The 18869-nt window shown below is 50.2% G+C and overlaps 1 protein-coding gene across 1 annotated transcript; it reads right to left on the bottom strand.

Annotated features, from left to right (window-relative positions):
- Window positions 1-929: 929 nt before the first annotated feature.
- MREG (melanoregulin) lies at window positions 930-18710 on the bottom strand. The gene is made up of 5 exons (XM_074872566.1): window positions 18549-18710; window positions 13913-14072; window positions 4535-4625; window positions 2639-2802; window positions 930-2269 (listed from the first exon to the last, which is right to left on the bottom strand). The coding sequence occupies exons 1-5, from the start codon at window positions 18638-18640 to the stop codon at window positions 2135-2137; spliced, it is 642 nt and encodes a 213-aa protein (XP_074728667.1). The 5' UTR covers window positions 18641-18710; the 3' UTR covers window positions 930-2134.
- Between the last annotated feature and the right edge of the window lie 159 nt (window positions 18711-18869).

The following is an 18869-nucleotide window of genomic DNA, read 5'->3' as shown; positions in this document are numbered from 1 at the left end:
CTGTTCTGTAATATTTGCAAGTTATCCATGACCAGTTTTATCTGAGTGCTGGGACTGACAGACCTTCTTCTGTTCATGTTGTGATCGGTACATAATCTGATGCACAAGTTCCCGAGCCTAGTTACTTCTCCCTGCTGTACAGAAGTGAGCAGCTCCGTTCTGATCTGATGCTGCTGTTGTTCCTGCTCCTCCCTGTGGCTGTGCTCAGAAACTCAGCGCTTCCCCTGCACAGAGCCTGACTTCGGTAGCTAAACTCATTCAGAAATCCTAATTATTTTCCCCTTTAGGCAGTTTCTGTCCTATTAAGTTACAATAAAATGCATTTTGTTGACATCAGAAGCGGTTTCACAGCTACAAGTAACAGAAGGGGTGGTTCTGCAAAGGCACTGCTTAATGTCAACCTCCGTCACCAAAACAAGCAGCACCACAGCTAAGATATCTCTTCTTCTTGCCCGTGAGATTTCAGAACTCATCAGGTGGTTTCACGTAACATGTAGTACTATAAAGTGATAACATCCCAAGGGCTGACCTTGGGGTTGTGTCATGTACTTTGGCATGGCGTTCCTTGAACCGCCGGATCTCTGTTTTGCAACAGTTTGTTCAAGTCAAACCCTGGAGCTGCCATGCTCTGAAGTTTATTTTCTATAAAAACAGGGGAGCTTTTCCAAAGTGTAGCTGAACCGCTGCTAAAAAGAAATGAATGCGAACTGGGCACCTAACTCCAAATCTTACTGCAATTAAATTCAATCCCCATCATCTCCTACAAAGACTTCGGTCTTAGACGACCCTACTCCTGCAAGTCAGTGGGTGATTGTCTGTGGAGAACAAGCCGCAGCGGTGTATCCTCTACAAATACCCCAACCCTTTTGCTCTCAGCAGTCAAGATAAATGTTGCTGCCTGAATAGGGTTACAGAGAGAGTAAGAAATGTTCATTTTGTAATGCGTCTGGTTTATTAAGCTCAGTTTTCACTGGCGTCCTGAGCTGACAAAAACATTTCCCAGGAAGACTGACAAACAGAAACAATTCATAAATATATATCTTTCAAGCACTGTAGGTATAAACAAATAAAAGCTCTGTTTTGCTATTTTAGGAGGTCCTATGTAACCAGCATTTTCAACTGGCCACTTAGCAGCACGTGGTAACCAGTGAATAACTTCCACTTGTTTTTAAAAGATCAAATCCAGTGTTTTAAAATTATTGCTCATTATTGGTCAAAAACCCAAGATATAAAGGATGTTCATTAAAAATCCTCATTAACAGTAGGGATGGTGTATATTGACAGTACATGCAGCTTTACAGTCTGGTTTTTTTATGCAATTGAGACCAAAACTTTCAGAAATGTATTAAGACGTTAGGCAACCAATCTGAGGATATTACAGGAGTCAAATTCTCAGCAGGTCTGACCTTGGCACCTTCCTAAAATCTACCTTCTTTTAAGATGTCAGGCTGAGCACACCCCAACACAAACGCCTCCAAACCATGAATGGCTGGGAATAGAGCACCCAACCGTGACCCTGCCCCAAGGCTCTGCCGCCCAGCACGAACTCCTCTCCCAGCTACGTGCTGCTCCTGCCTCTCTGCCAAATCCCCTGCGACCTGCCTGGTGGGGCTGCCATGGGCTGGGGATGAAGAAGAGGACCAGTGCACAGAGAAATGTCATGGAGTTGTAGATGACTGAGGTATTTTTCCTTCCTCGCTGGTCCTCCCGGTTAGCAGGGTCAAGGGAGGGGACAGTGGCAGGTACCAGTGGAAGGTGGAAACACGTATCTCCTCACAGCTCTTGTAACTAGAGGCATCTCAATTTTTGCAGCTACTGGTAGCAACGCCTTGCGTGGCGGGTTCCCCCCCTGCCTACTGCACACACTACTCAGCTAGCGGTCTCCCACTGGGGCTACGCTACTGCAAGTTCTTGCTGCCTTCTGCTTGGGAGCACCTTGGGGCCAGCGTTGGCCTTCCCGTGCCCTCCCGGTGGAGCACGGCTCACTGACCTCTTCGCTTTGCTCCGGCCAGCCCACTTGCTTCTCTGCAGGAAAACAAGGAGCAGCACTACTTGTGCTAACCCCTCGGCAGAGGAGCCTGGTCCCGGAAGGAAGGAAACCTGCTGTCCATCTCGCGCCAGTGGGTCACGTTCCTCAGGGCATCACGACAGAGATACACTGTGGGGCCTTCTGGCCATCGTCCACTCTTTCCTTGCTGGGTCTCTTTGGATACACCACACTGGCCATCTTGAAGAACTCATCTGCTGCGTCCAGAGCTATGAGCCGATCCTGCCAAAGCAACAGGGTTTTACAGTCACTGTGGGCTGCTTTGGGCAGCAATAGGGTCAGGGTCCTCCCTCCTCTTAAGTTAAGCCAGGCAGTAGGTTTAATCTTTGCCCACTTCATTAACAGGCTGCAAGAGCACCCAGTTCCACAAGCTTAAAGGAACTCAGGGGGCAAATTTCTGGTGCTACAGCGCTGACATTTCCAAGGAAACCGAACAACCAAGCTACAAGTACAACATCTGACGGGGATGCCCCAGATGCCACCATGTACTTGAGCGTCCTCTGAAGCAATTCACCTATCCGTTCCCCTTTGTCTGAGCTCACTTGCAGAGATGGGGGCAGTGGGGAGGAAGGCACACTTGGAGCTACTCACCACCACAAAGAGGTAGCGCTCAGAAAGCTCCCAGCTGGTCGGGAAGATGTTTGTCTCTTCAGCCAGCTTTAGCAGGAAGTCCCTGGCTTTGCCCATGTTCTGGGAGTCGCTAATGATGCTGAGTTTGGTCACCGACAAGAGGGAGTCCACTTCCTTCTGGAAACCTGGGAAAGAAGTGTGTTACAGAAACGAGTCAAACACCCAAGCAGGGTCATCCTTGAGACCTCCAGGCTCTTGCAAGGTTCCTTATTCCCCCTCCACCTTGGGCTGCTGCGTTACCTAATGCTAAAACCAACTAGTGTTTCCCCTAGGCAGGCTTTGTGTCTGCACTTGGGGCAAGTATAAGCTTGCTGGTGGGGAAAAAAAGTCACAAAAGCATTCAGAGCAAGTTAGTTGCTAGTTTTCCAGAGAAGGCTTATGAATGTCCACACCCAGGGTGTTGATTCAGCTCTTTCATGTTCCTGATGCTGCCAAAGCTTTCAGAGCTGGTGGGGCTTTCTGAGCACCCCAGCCACTACGCCTCTATGTTGTTGGGAGGTAACAGTGATAAAAAGCCTGCGGCAGTAACGAATGCACGGGTAATTGTTCCTGTAGCAGTCAGCATCTGAGGAGAATGAATGCAGAGACCTTTAAATGTAATGGCTACCATTAATTCTTTGTTCAGCTCCAGGGAGCTGGTGCTGATGCATCTCACCTGAAAACACTTATAGGGGAAAGAGAGGTGGTCCTATGACTAAAGCACAGGTCTAGATAAAAGAAGATAGCAAGTTTCACATCACACCTGCTTGCACACCCAGCTTTGCTAAGGCTAAATGATCCCTGGCCTTAAGCTTCCCCACCCTTTGCAAAACAGCTCCGGAGCCATTGCGGACGTGAGGGAGATGTGGTAGAGCCTTTGTCAACGCGCAGTAAGAGACGTAAGGATGTTAAGTGATCCCTCCCGTGTGTGGTCTGTACAGGCTGTGCGAGTACCTTGGTGAAGATGAACGCTGATACCCAGTTATGAATTTATAATGTTCCTCCCATCCCGATGCCAGAACGGCAGGTAGGGCGGGCGCAGCTGAGATACCCATCTCTTTTTGCTCCCAGTGATAATACCCTTGAACAGCCCAACAAGCACGCTCGACTCGCACATCCTCCTCTCGTTAGCTGCCAACCACCCCTCCCGAGCACGAGGCAAGTCACCAAGCTGGTGTGTTGGTACAGCACGTCTCCTTGGGACGGGTGTCACACGCTGTGTGCGATGCCATTGGGAAAAACCAGGTCACACCCGCCACTGCCTTCTCCAGAAGAGCAGCAGCTGAGCACACAGGACCGGTGGGTGCAGTTCACTGTTTGCAGGCTAGGAAATAGCAGGAGTAGGAGGGCCACTGTTGAGCAATTTCATTTGGTGAACGAATATTTCAAATTCACATAGGAGCAAACAAAGTGGGTGGTTTAGCTCTGATCAGCTGGCATGGGCTAAGGAAGGGAAATAGATGTATCTGTGTTCAGATCTGAAAGGAATATTCATTTCTCCCTGCTTATCTTGTTTAGAAAAACCCAGGATGAACTCCCAGGAATCCCTGCTAAGTTTGCACAAGGAAGTTTGAAATAGATGAGTGTGCATGCTATTATGGGCTTGAAAGGCTCTCCTGCTGGTTGTGGTTCGTGGGCTTTTTGATGTGCCTGTAGACACAGTGGCCCCGTCTCCTCCCGTGCCTGAGCTCTGGGGAGCCTCCCGCAGGCTCTCAACTGCCGTGTGGGCTACCTGATGGCATTGCTCAGCAACCTTGTTTTATCTTCCTCCCTCCCTCCTCTACCAGCCTGATTTTGTGAAGCTGTTCCCATCCTCAACCATCATGGGACCTCTCATTTGGTACCACACAAATGACATCATTTTGTCCTCTAGCTTACCTAAATCCTCCAGAATGTGTTTCCACCTGCTTCTCACTTCTTTTCGGGTCTGCCGCAACGTATAAATATCATAGTTGAGCTTTTGCCATTCCTGCAAAACAAAAGGATAAGATATACTCAATCATTTGCATGCGGGGAGGTCTCTGCTGCTTTTCTAGGAATTTCAGCTTTTAGAAACAGAACCAGAGTTGAACTGTTGATGTTGGCACTGAGGGATCGGTGTGAAGGTCGATGGCCAGGCTGCTGTTGCCCCTGAAGAAATTACACTGACCAGTGTAGAATATATCAGCCTGACATTTGGTACAGCATCTCTGTATCTTCTCTGCATGGACAAACCAGGCTTCCAGTTACCTTGAAATGGAATTACAGAATTTAGCTTAGGAATTGCTGATGACCAAAGTGGTCTCCTCAGTCAGACAGGGAGAATATAATTCCAGCTCTGTGCTGGAAAAGATAATGCTGTCCTAGGCTGGAGAACATGAACTTCCAAAAGTAGTTCATTTAAGAGACTTCAGTGTCTTTGGCCCACAGCCCTTTACCCCAAACCTTGACACTCCTGCTAGTATCAAAACCTGAGGTTTTGAAAATACCTTATCTGGCCTTTAGCAGCTTGGGAAAGCAAGACCACATATTACTAATTACCTTCTATAAACTATTGCAACACCTTATTTTCATACCCTTGCAGTCAAACTGGCATGGCACATTTTCTTACAGCTGATGACAGTCCATCGGAAACTAAAAGTCTGAAAAAAAGTTATGGCTCTCAGTATGGTCACACATGCAGTGGCTTCTCCAAACTGCTCAGCCCTCTCTTTGGCATTTAACTGGAGCAGGCACTGGAAAACAAGAAAAATAGACTTTTTTTAAAGGCTAGGGTACCCAACTTTAAATAGCAGAGAAGAGGGATGCACACGGATGGTTGAGAGCTGAGATGAAGTCATTTGACATAATAACTATTAGTGACTGCCAGTTGCTGCAGTTAATGCCTCACTTAACCGTACAGCTTAAATCCTTGCACTTGACCTCCAGCTCTTTATTTGCATAATGACACACTGTCTAAAAGGGAAGGTTTTGAGGTTATTTATTAAAGTTATACCAGTACTATTAAACACACCTGTACGAGCATGCATTTCTGTGGAAAAGCATGTATTCTGCAAGAAAACCAGGAGCACTTTTCCTAGCTGAGTTTAACCAGTGCACACACTGCAAAGGGTGCATTTACAGAAGCATCCACGCAGCGGGTCATAGCACCACTCAGATAACTTCCCTGCACTCACAACCTTAGTTAATCTCATTTCTCAGCAACAGATTACATAGATGGACTCTTGTAGAATAAATGGGTGTTAATCTGTGCCATCTCCCTGGGACTTTCCTATGTGACATGCTGGTTTCAAAGGGGTTAAATGATACCCATGAAGATCAGCTGTGTGTTAGAAATCCCGCTGTTTTTCTGATACCTGGTGCCTTAAAGACTTGATTCAATAAAGAGTTGGAGATTTCTTAGTGCTTTTTTCCTGAACCTGGCTGACATGCCACAACTGCAGAGAATTTAATGATGAGCCTGTTTTCTTGCTGTTCGGTGATAGCTGCAGGGAGCCTTTGGAGATTACTCTTTGGAAGAAGCAGCCAGTGGGGTTAAGACACTGGTGAATTCAGGTCAGGAGAGCTGGGGAAATGCAACTCCGCCTGCAGCCGCTTGCTCTGTGTCACTCATCCTCCTGAAGAGCAAAATCCCCTTCATTTTTAGCTTTGTGTTGCTGCTCACAACAAGCCAGCTCTGCTGATCAGAGGCGAGTTTCTCTCTTGGCTGCAATGGTACTTGAAAACAGCTTTACTGTTTGCACAGGAGGGCATCAGGCTGCCAGCACAAGGCATCAAACGCCTCTTCAGCCCTTTGCGAGAGACAGGAGGCAGGGGCAAGACTCTCCTCTCCCGTGACACCAGCTCGTAGCTAGGAACTGAGCTCCTCTCAGTGAAAAAAGAAAGGGATTTTATTGTGTTAAAGCTCTGTGGGAAGCTTACTGCAAACTTGAAAGTTTTTAAAAAGAGATTAAAAGGCTGCATGATGCCTTGCTCCCTGCTGACAGGGATCCCTCAGAAACATCTCAGCCCACTCATAACCCCATGGTATGAGTAGAAAGGACATCAAACCAGTCTGGGCATGCTGGTGGGGAAATAAGCTGCATGTCTCTGCCTTCCCGTGGAGATAAACAAGTGCTTTAATGCAGACAATCAATCGAGATGGCCACTGATTCCAGGCATGCTTCACACTGCTGAATTAGCGAGCTGGGAGGGGTGGAAAAGATGTTTCTATCTCTAAAACATGGCTTGCTGGTACCTGGCAGCAGCTTTCAGGGCTTTACCCCCCATAGTAGCGAGCCAGACTCCTTGCTCAGCTAAACGGCAAGCAGTGCTCAGCATGCGGGGAAGCTGCTCTTGATTTTCTCTAGATTACCAGCAGCGTGTTTTCCCCTGTCTATTTTTGGTTGAAGGGAATCTAGGTTATGGCTTTCTTGTACATCGTAGTTACAGTGTTCCGTTATGGAAGTGAATACCGTGCATATTTAGTCCCAGAGGACCTCTAACAGTGTTCTGTTGATGAAGAATTTGGGGAGTATGCATCTTTGGTACAGAAAATGATGCTTAACAGTGGTGCCTGGGGGTGAACCACTTGTTTGGTGGGATTTCTTTCTCTTTGAGCATGGAGCACGGAGCTGGATGCATTTATATTTCTGTAGAGAAAGCTGGGAGGATGCTGTACATGGTGCCAGTCACTGAAAAGCAACTAGAGACAGCAGAGATTATCAGGATGAGGTTGGGCAGCTACGGGCTGAGCTCTCAAAGGGACTCATGTCCTGTTCTCCATCAGTCTCAGAAACTACCGAGTTTTCCCAGGTGATTCCTTGTAGCAGAGACATCCTAAATGCTGTGGGCAGGGGGTTCTCCTCTGTGTTGCTTTAATGAGGATATAAAGTTAAAAGCATCTTCCACCCCCAAAATTATTCTAAAAAGCATCTCCCTTCAACTACACAGCAGAGGAAGAGCAAAGCTTGTCCTCCCCATGCATAGGAATGGGCAACATCAGAGACTTCGGGGAGGGTGTTGCCCATGCACGTCCCGTGAGTCACCAAGACATGACCCGTGGAGGGAGCGTTCCGTCCCGTTTTGGGTTTCGGCGGGGCCGTGTGGCATCACGAGGCCGAGGCTGTTCAGCACCCGCTGCCGGGCTGCCCCGGGGCAGGCAGCCAGGGCTCCGCGCCAAACCCCACTGCGGGTGTGACAGGTCCCCCCGCAGCCCCTTCCAGCGAGGTGTCCGAGCCTGTATGCAGGCATGGGACAAGCAGCTCTCTCCCAAAACTTAGCTTCATTTTGCATCTTCTGGGCACCTCCGTTCCCTGTGCTGCCTCTTGCAACGTTAGATCTAACTTCTGGAGCGGTGAGGAGGCTTCTTGCACACAGTACTGGGAAAGCTCAATGGGAGACTGGTCTTCACCAAACCCCTTGGTGTTTCTGTGGGTCTGGGACACCCCAACAAGGCATTCAAAATCAATTCTTTAAGGAAAAACACCCTTTTGACAAAATCTCAATTAACCACAGGAAACCAAAGCACACTGCAGTTCCCAGCCCTGTTTTTTAGAACCAGTTTTGCCCTTTTAAACCTACATAGCAAGGCACAACGTATATCAGGGGGAGCTTGAGAAAACCCTATGTGCATGAGTCAAGAATATCCTGGGAGCAGCAGGAAAACTCTGCAGCCTCTCTCCTCTGAGCGTTCAGCCCTTCAAATATTTACCTGGAAAACTTCCCCAGACTCTCTAGTGTGATATACTAAATCTGCAAATGCCAAATGGAAGTGGGGAAATGCTGGGCATGAAATATAAGCCAGGCTGGCATATAACCAAGAGCTCTGGGAAAAAATGTGCCAAGAGAACAGGCAAGAACTGTCCAACTTTTCATCTCTGCTCATATGGAAATTTCCTAATTAGTAGGTAGCTTTCCTCATGTTGCCAAAGCAATCCTCTATCAAAGCCTTCTCCTTGATTCCCTTGAAAGCAATTGGTGTCACCGTTCTGTTCAAGAGTTATTTTGGAAATGAGGTCAAAACAGAGTTATCAGGGAAAGAGTGCAAAATACCAGTCCAGGCAGGTACCAGACCACATCCAGGGATGCTCCTACTCTGGCTCTGCGACTGGACCCACTGGGAGTAGTTGAGTAAATACAAACTCTAGATCCCCACACTCATACATTGAACCATCGACGATATCTCAGCTTAGAATAAACTTAAATTGGATTCAGTTTTAAGAGAGGCATGCAGAAGTCATTTTTCATATGTATTAAGTGGGTCAGTTCTGGGCTCCCCAACCAGAATCCCCAACCCTGGGCAAATCCCATCACCTCTTTATGCTCCGGCAACAGTGTGTTGCAATACTGACCTTCTCTGTGATGTGTTTAAAAAAGAATAATCCTGTAGGAGAGCAGGAGTAAGAAAAATAGGCCTTGTCAGCTCATTAATGGCTTGCCAGGAGGATCATGCAGCATAGCTCTGCTAGCCAGGTTCCTAGCAGAGATGCAGGCTGAGGAAATGCCTTTGCTAGTGGGTTTATGATCCCACCTTCCCCAAAGCAATAAGCCAAAAGAAGAAAGAAACACTGCATTTACAACACGCCATAGAACAGTGTTTTTTCCTTGGTCATAACACAAAACCCCACCTTTAGTTTCTGTTCGCAGACCCGCGGCGCAGCTGCCCTAAACCCTCTGAAGCCAGCAGTGTGCAATAGCTCAGGCTCTCTGCCTGTGGCGGGGTAACTCCATGCACCCCATCAGACACTGAGGCACCAGGGCCACCATAAACGGGACCTCATGGAGGGGGTTATCTGTCACATCACACACATTAGCCCAGTGCAGTTCTTGCTGTTAACACCGGATACAGAAACCCCCATCCCCATAAAACGCTTTCCTCCGCACTAGCAGCGTACATGCTGGAGCAGGGACTTGGCCTGTACCTATACAACATCTTAAACAACATCCTGCTTTCCTAGAGGTCCTCATTTCACCTCCAGATTTAGGGTTTTACTTTATACCCAAACAGGTTGAACAATGCTGCAGAACAGGAGCAAGAAAAAAACCATTTTCTTCCATATTTGAAATGTTGACCCCAGCCTTCAAAAGCTTTGACAGCTTTGATCTCCAAAGAGATGCACCAGCTTTACCAGCCCCCTTAAGCCAGCCCTTCAGCTACGGCTTTTCTGGTTTTCTCCGCACACGCCCTCCCTTGCCCACACTTCCAAAAGTGCATCCAAGCACATGGCGCTCATTGGCCTCAAGCAGAGAGAAATGCAAAGCTGCAAGTTGCTCAGTCCTTACGATTTTAGGAGGCTCCAGCGAATCTTGCCTCATCTACCTATTTCACAGTGGGTTTGGCAACCGCTGGGTGCTCCAGCAGGCTCCACCACGGCCAACAGTCCCATAGGCTGTCACTCCCAGCACATGGCATCGAGCGGGACGTGAAACAGGGCATACCCGGGACATCACGGTTCTTGCTTTGAAGAACCTGCTGCCCTGGTTCAGCGAGGAGCAGGGTGGAGCAACCCTGCCATCCTTATGCAAGCTAAGGTCACGGCGAGTTTGGGCTGGAGCTGCCGAATTTCCCAGAGCAGGGGCATCAGGAAGGGGCAGGGAGAAGAAACATCTCCATGTGGATCAAATGTTGGTCCAGCCCCATGGCGGGGGCAAGGAACTGGCCCCGAGGGAGGACACCAATGCTGTGAGTTGCTGGCAGCCCCACCACGAATGACACAGAGAAATTTGACTGAGCTACAGGGTGCACTCAGTGTCGTAGCGCCTGGCCCTTTGCATGCAGTTTGGTTTATTTATTTACAGTGATCCACGACACCAGAGGTGCCCAGGCCAGGAGAGAGCCATCCTGGACCGTGCCCACTGACCTCCAGCACTGCGCCGATGTCACCACTGCATCCTGGCCCACCACTTCTCCCGTATGAGCTCACAGCACCCTGTCACTATGTGAACAACCATTTCAAGAAAAAAGAAAACACCTAGGAAAGCAGAATTGTGTTAGCCAGATTAAGAAAAATGTGACACTGCTTTGAGGCCGAGGTGGTGCCATGCAGATAAAGCACAAATGACACAGAGTAACCTGCTCTTTGGGATCCTTCCAAAGCTCTGTGCGAGAAAATTGCTAAGATAAAGGTGGGGAATGGCAAAGCATACAGAACACGCACAGCACACTGAAATTTCTTTGTTAAATGAAAGGACAGAAATACAGGGAGTAGTTCTCCTTTCAGTCCCATTTTAACCAAGAGAAAAAAAAGACCCTACGGTTTCGTAATGCTTGTGCACTTCACGAACACGAAACCGTTCCTCCGTCCCCGTCCTGCAGCATCCACACGTGCTCCCCAGGGACTTTAGAGCAGAGCAGCCCCCAAAGCAGATTACAGCTTTTGCAGCCCAGTGCTCTTTTGCAATTAAATTTTTTTTTTTTCCTCTCTCTCAGGGCTGAAGTCTCATAAGGAGGGGAGGGCAATGCAATCTGGCCTAGTTCTAAAATGCTCGCTGGAGTAAGGAGACATTTCAGCACCCAGGGCTGAACGCAGGAATGTTGCCTTTGCCAGCCAAGCCCCTCCCTGTCTTGCCACCCAGAAAAAGCTGCAGCTGGAAACTGCAGCAGCTTGCTGGGCTTATATGTTGTGCCTCAGTTTCCCTAACTGTGAAAGAGAGACAGCAAAGAGGCTGGCAATCACTAGCTGCAAAGGGCACTGTGCCATAATTCAAATCAAGTGTATCGTGTGTTGGCTTTCTTCAAAGTCAGCCTCATGTTGTACTCCTCAGGCTTTTTTATTAATTGCACTGCATAAAAAAAACAGGGTATGTGATCTTACGTTTGTTGTGGAGAGGAAGCCCTATGCTCTTTGTACTTTCCTTTTTCACTGGCAGGCACAGCGACTGCTCAGACCCGTCAAAACCCTACGGATATGCTGAAGGCAGGGAGAAAGTGTTGGGTTTAGGACAAGCAGGCACATTGGGTTTAGGACAAGCAGGCGCAGGAGTGCTCTCCTGCTCACCCGTAACATGCTCTCCTCTGTGACCCGAGCAAGGCTGACACACAACTCTCCCTTGCCCAGGGAGATGTCTTTTTAGCAGCCCGTCCACTTATGCTACCGTTTTATACATAATAATAGCTTTTAGGAGGCTTGCTTCATAATAAGCCCTAAATCAAGCTAAAAGGCCACTCAAATGTGTGCGGGCTGAAATGAGGAGCTCCAGCGCCGCCCCGAAGTACACCCAGCTCTGCAACAACTCGAGACCTGCACGGCCTCCTAAACGGAGTCATCCTCACTTCCTTCAGCCAGTTTGGGCTGGATGAAGCTCCCTGTCTTCCCCAAGTCACAAGGTAAAGAAAACAGCAGTGGGGAGGGAAGAGGGTATCTTCAGTTATAGCTGTAAAGGTTACATGCAGCCATGAAAATGTTGTTACAAAAGCATCTATTGTAAACACCATGATTAATTCAATCCCCACCAAAAAAACCCCAAAACATGAAAAGGGGATTCTGGCCAGCTATATACAAGGATGGCATTATCTCTTTTTAGGTTTTAAAAACTGTAATTTTGATGTCAGCTGTACCTCTGGAGTTTAAGGCTTCTTTTGTGAAAGCTGAGCTAGCTTTTGGTTTAAGGAGACTGTCACAGGAGGAAGAGTTACAGTCTTGCGGTCTCTTGGATGAAGTGGGATCATGCTGAAATTACACATGAAGCCTCCAGGCTTTCATGCAAACATTCTGAAGTCTTAAAAGCAATGAGAGAGGAGAAAATGTGTCACTATTTGCTATAGCCTGCTCCTAATCAGGCCACCGAAATCTGCTTTGCACAGAAGTGCTTTAGCGAAGGAAATCAGGGCTGCAAAACAGCCTTTATGTAACAGCGATGATTTTTCCCTTCCACGCGAAGAGCTGTGCCAGTTCTGTGCTTCTCAATAATTGCTGTATAACCCATTAGAGGAGTATTTAACTTGACGCATCGCTGGAGCGGCAGCTCAGCTCCAGGCCCTGCCACTGCCGGGCAAACGCCACTGCAGGCAGGGCTAACGCCAGTCTGATCCTGGAAAGGCCAAACCAGGGCAATATCAGACAAAGAAAGCAGCCTGTGAAATTGAGCTGGGGATCCCAGTGCTACCAGTACACGTTTGCGGGTGATGGTGATAGAGGTGCTTGCAGGGCATCGTGCATCCCAGCTCAGGGCGGCTCTCCTGGCTCAGCTGCCAGAGACATCCCCGAGCTTCCCAAGGGATGAGATGGCTACAGATGCATCCACACCAGATAACAGCATCAAACCTGGAGGGTGAGGGAGCAGATGAGGGGACCTGATGCCTACATGAGCCGTGCTGGGTGACTTTGGGGTCTTTATAGCAGCTTAACGGCTGCTTAAATAAAGGCACTGCCAAAGCATCACCATGGGGGGTGTACACCACTTGGACAGTTTTTCACATTTTAGAGTCAAACTTCACATGAGTTTACAGAAGAACCAAGGACATGTTTAGGGACAACACTAATGGAGACCGATTTCTTCAGGTGGGCAGTGGGTTTTTTTCCCCAAATGTACACAATTCCGCAGAGAGAGAGGGAAGAAGAGAGCAGGAAGAGATTTCTCTTTCTTGGAAATGAACTCCAGCCTTTATTTTCAGAAGAAAGAACTAGCTCCTCTGCATTAGGCCCCGCCTTTTCTATTCCTTAAGACTAGTAATTTAACTGGCTCGCACTACGCCTCTTCACAAAGTGCAACCACTGGTGCTTTCCCAGACAAAGTTACACATGGCTGAGTAAAAAATGCCAGCAGTTCCATAGCAGAACATGGCATTACACCAGCTTCAGGTCACATCTGCTAATATGCCACACTCACACACTGGTATATTCCTGCAAACAATTAGGTACATTTACACAATTTACACGGTCTGCCTTCAAATAAATTAGGTTAACTACAAGTTATTAAACTGTGCAGCATTCAGAGAATGGATCTATAACTGTAGTGACTAGAAACTCAACAGTAGCCATGCAATCGTCCATGTTACAGAAACGCTTCTGTTTTGGCTGCTGCAACCCCCCCCTGAAATGTCCATTTTTCAGTGCACAGCTCCAAGCTGCCTCTTTATTGCCAGTTCCAGGCCTATGGTACCTGGAGTCAATCGCCCTTCAGCTACACATTGTTAACTGTGATGTGTCTGCTACCTATAAAGGAGGAAAAGGCTTCTTTTTATACTAGAAAATAAGATATATTCTACAGAATTTCTAGGGTGGAGGGAAGCCTTTGCTGAAAGCCCTGAGCCTCGGTCTGCGGCGAAACCGAGCGCGAGGAACGGCACCACCTCACCTCCGAGTCCTTGTCCAGCTGGTTCCTGACCACGATCATGTTATACAGCACCCGGTCGTCATCCGCCTCTGTGTGGGTCACGTCGTGCGGGGTGCTCCACAGGTTCTGCTCCTCGTCCCGTGCCAGCGTGGCCCCGAAGGAGGTGTAGGGGTTGTTGTTACTGCAGAGGGAGGGAGAGGCGAGGCAGCGTTAGCTACTGCAGCATCACGCTGCCTCCTTTTACCTTCCCAGGGTCAAGTGCCCGTTGCTGTGGCGTCCCCTCTTGCTGCCCCATGTCCTGCCTGGGGGAGAGGAGGAAGAGGAAGAGTGGGGAATGGGATGACAGACAGAGTTTTTTACCTTAGCAAGCACCCTGACCACGCAAGCCACGTTCAAACCAGGCAGTGCTGCCACAAAGGATACCAGATTTTAAAATCTGATTTAAATTTTTATACAAATTTTCTAAAGACACCGGATATTATTTAAGCAGCTAGGGTGGAGGAACTGTGAGCATCCATCTGGGAGGATGAAAGGCCACATCTCCCTCCTGCTCCTGCAGCCCCCTGCCCTGCTCCCCACCACGCTCTCCCACCCCAAACCCTGCACAAGACCCCCCAGCCTCTCTGACCTTAACGTGGGAACAGTTCTAATTAACTAAGACTCAAAAATCCCCGCGGCTCTGGAGGGTATTTTCTCTCTGACCAGCCAACCCTGCAGCCGTGCCAAGATCCCAGTGGCACGGTCTGTCCCCGCCAAGGCTTTGTGCGCAGAGGGCTCAAAGAAATTCCTGCCTTGAGTGGCGGGCAAGGGGATGGCACCACACAGCGCCTCTCACTTGCCTCTTGGCCAAAGAAGCTGCTTCTACCCATCTTCTCCCCAAAGGCAGTGCTGTTGGGCACGGTTTTATTTTGGACAAAACACGCGCCGCCTCTGCTGAGGGAGCTGGGGCTGGTTAGCCCAGGGAAGAGATGGCTTGGGGATATCTCATCCATGTGTGTCAGTGCCTGATGGGAGGGAGCAAAGGAGATGGATGTAGACCCTTCTCAGTGCTCCCCTGTGATAGGACACACATTGAAATATAGGAAATTCTTTTTAATCATAAGAAGGGTGGGTGAACACTGGTACAGGTTGCCCAGAGAGGTTGTACAGTCTCCTTGGAGACACACAAAACCTGACTGGACACGGTCCTGGGCAATGTGCTCCAGCTGTCCCTGCTCGAGCAGGGGTTGGACTGGATGATCTCCAGAGGTCCCACATCCACGACCATGTTTCTGTGTGACCCTGCAGCTCTATTTTCTCCCCAGCAGCCCAAACCCTACTGAATCAAGCAGGCAACCCTTGCAGGTGCCCCCCACCCCAGCAGCTCCTACCTGAGAGGTACGGCGCTGCGCTGAGCTGCGCAAGGACTTGTGCAAGGCACAGAAAGGACATTTAACCCCATCTTTATTTGGGGATGGAAACGTCCTCAGCCTGCTTGTGAACTCCAGGCTTTATTTGCTTAGCAGCCAGCAAAGCAGAGCATCATCTTCTGGGATGGCTGCCCCCACCAAGGGAAGGAGCTTTTCTCTGCACTGGTGGCAGTTCTGTGTTTTATGGCTTTATGTTGCTACTGGGATGTGTATTTTTTTAATGGGGTCATTTCACTCCGCTGAGAGAAATTTTAGCAGAGGATATCCATAATGTTTCTAATCAAGGTGTCCAGACACTTAAGCAGAACAACACAAATGGAGAAATATTTCTGGCCTTACCCAATAGTCTCATCAGCCACCCTGTGGCAATCCCCGCTCACTTCTTGTTAGAACAACCCACTCTTTCTTCTGTTTGCTACCCAAACCCCACTCCTTTCACAGGGAATCCATCCAGCGAAACCTCATAACACTGCCAGTGCTTTATCTGTGATGCCAAGCCATAAAAAAGATGCTAAGAGGAGCTCCAGCACATAGATAAAATAGAAAAAAAAACCATTCACATCAGCATTCCTGCAGGAAGGTTAATTAGACTTTCAACAAACCAAAAACCTGAACAGCAGGTAATAAGGGAAAAGATAATCTCTTATAATCTCTCATTAAAGACAAACAAACAAACATAACTTGGAGGGTGTGGATGGCATAAATCAGTCATTCCTACACCAGAGCTGTCATGGGTTCGCTCAAACAGTTTTTCAAGCATGGAGCAGACAGATCCCAGCCTGGAAGGGATCGCTGAGGAGCCAGCCGTGCTATCAGCATGAGCTCGGTCCCACCCTGCCTTTGACAGGCTTCTTCCCACTCAGTGACTTACCGATACCCTCAACATCTGACTTACTTTAAAAAACAGTATTTGACAACAACACTAACACGCCTTAGCTTTTACGAGCCACTCCCCCACAGCTTGCAAGGCACTTCCCAACACATCTCTATTTCCAAACGGTGGCACGGAGCATCCAGCAGCCTGTAAGGGATGCAGGCAGTGCCCAGGAGTCAGCAAATCCATAAAGCACGGAGAGCTCTGCCAACAGTGAGCACCCCCAGAGCGCACTGAACTTCCAAGCAACACTTAAAATGAAGAAATAGGAGGAAAAAAAGGAGTACGTGAATGGCAGCCTGCTTTGCAGGTTACAGGAGTCTCCGTGGGACCAGGCGGGACTCAGACCATTTAACACTCTGACCTTTATCCAGAAAAAGGTGAGCACTAATGCTTCATCAACAAAGTTCTGCTCCAGGGGAATTTCAGTCCCGATTAAACTCATTTTGGGGTTTGGAGCCCAAATTCTCTGTTTATTTGCATCCTGAGGACACCACCTGAGCCAGATCTCACCTTCACCCATGGAGAGACAGCCAGGCAGCCTCGATGCTTTGCTGCAGCAGCCTGGCTCGCTGGCTTTGTCCAGGGTTTCTTTTCCCAGCCCCTGTGCCTACATCCCTGCTCCATCCCCACCTCCACACACAGTGCTGCCCTTGTCAGGGATTACAGCCAGCCTTGTATACACTCGGGTAATATATTCACCTAATTATACACCTATTACCTCCTCCTCACTGCTTCGTTCTTTGACACATCACATTTATGAGGCTGCAACCACTCTGCTTGAGAAAAATAAGGTGAAAAGTCATGAAGTCAACATTTTGGTAGCAACACCAGCTCTCAAAAACTAAAACTGAGCTAAGAGCTCTGAAATCTCAAGTGATTCATTTTAAACAACGCTGCGATAAAAATAAAAATACAGCAAGCGTGATCTTACAAGATCCCCGCGTTGAAATACAAGCCCAAAGCCTCCCAAAGAGGGACAAGCCAGCGATTAGGCTGTTAGATTAATTATGCTGGCACACTTGTGCAAGAGCAGGTGCCTTCCGAATGCCCAGCATTTATCCAAGCTCTCCTACTTATCACCAGCATTAATTGGATCGCCAGCAGAAAGCGTGTTATTGCAGTGAGGTACCCGGTGGGGGACAGCCACCCCGGCGGGCAAGGCAGCAGGAGGGAGCCTCCCTGCATGTGTGCTCGGCCCGTTTCCTGGGCTGGAGGCCCCATGCTCAGGATTATATGGTTATTACTCAGGTAACTGTTTTAACAGCACGAAATCAGGACATTTCAAGCCCTGTGGCCGGCTCTGCTATTACGCGATAGCTCTGTAGGCCACGCCAGGAGCATCCCACCCTCCTCTTGAAACGCCTCTGCCCCACCGATGACCCAGGGAGGGCACGATCCCTGCCCCGTCCCAGAGCTGGGGTACCCGCTGCGGGCGGCGGCCAGAACCCCGGCTGGCCGATGGGGAAGGAGGGAGAGGTGCTGCAAACCTCTCGCAGGGATGTTTGGCAACACGGGAAACCTCCTTACGTGCTTGCACAGCTCACAGCTCTTCTCCACGACTCGGGGCTTTGTCTTTCTGTATGAAAATTCCCCCCACAACCTCACGCCTCCGCGCGCAAGACGGATGCGACAGCGGGAGAGGAAAATCTGCTCTCTAGAAATCAGCGTGCGTGCTGCTTTCACACCCAGCCGGCTCCAGCAGCGCCTTGTCCCCCTCTTTCCAGCATCCCCAGCCTGGGAACGGAGCTCTGCGCAGCACAGACCTGCCCCACGGTGGGACCTGAACCCCGCGTAGCGTCGTGGGGACCCCTTTTTCCTTCGGCGCCTCGGCCTCCTCTATTGAAATCCCACCGTGGAAAGACAAAAGCCGAAGGGTTCCCACGGCAAGGGGCGCAGGGGGGACACCGAAGAGATGCCGCTCTCGCTTTCCTCGCTAAAACTTGAGCGTGAAACGCCCCCCACTCCCCAGCAGGCAGCAGCCGTGGGGCTGGGGCGTGGGAAGGAGCCCGGCCCCCGTGGAAGGCCAACCCGAGTGGAAAGAGAACCGAAAGCAGCTTGAGACTGCCGGGGGAAAATCCCTCTGGAGCCTCGCCCGGCTCGGGCAGGGGATGTCCCCCTGTTTTGGGGGACAAGAGGGCTCGGCTGGACGCGCCGGGGCAGCCAACCTGCGGGAAAGGGCTCTGGGGTGCGAGCGGTGCCGCCGTGGCGGCGGAGGGGGGGCCCACGCGTGGCCGTGGACCAAGGGACGGGCCCATCTCCGGTGGGGAGCATCCCTCCTCCTGCGCACGGCGTGGGGGGCTCAGCCCCATCCCTCCAAGGGGGCTGGGGGGCGGGTAGGGAAGGGGCCGGGGGAGGTGTGGGGGGGTCTCACCTGAGCAAGGGCTCCTTCTCGGGCGGCGCCGCCTCCCCCCCGCAGCAGCCGCAGCAGCCGCCCAGCGAGCGCAGCCAGGCCCCCAGCCCCATCGGCGCCGCCGGAGAGCCGGGCCGGGCCGGGGGGGCCGGGCCGAGCTGAGCTGGGCCGGGCTGGGCTAGGCTGGGCCCTCCCCCGGCCCCGCAGCGCCGCCGCCGAAGGAGCGGGGCAGTGCCGGGCTCCGCGGCCCCCCCGCCCGCCGCCACCGCCCTTCCCCGGCAGCAGGAGCCGCTCCCACGGCGGCTCTGGGCGGGTTGACTCAGAGCCAGATCCCCCTGCGCC

Source organism: Strix uralensis, chromosome 6 (genome assembly GCF_047716275.1).
Source record: "Strix uralensis isolate ZFMK-TIS-50842 chromosome 6, bStrUra1, whole genome shotgun sequence".
NCBI lineage: Eukaryota > Metazoa > Chordata > Aves > Strigiformes > Strigidae > Strix > Strix uralensis.
Note: the sequence above shows the minus strand (reverse complement) of the source record. Positions and strands in the feature narration are given on the sequence as shown.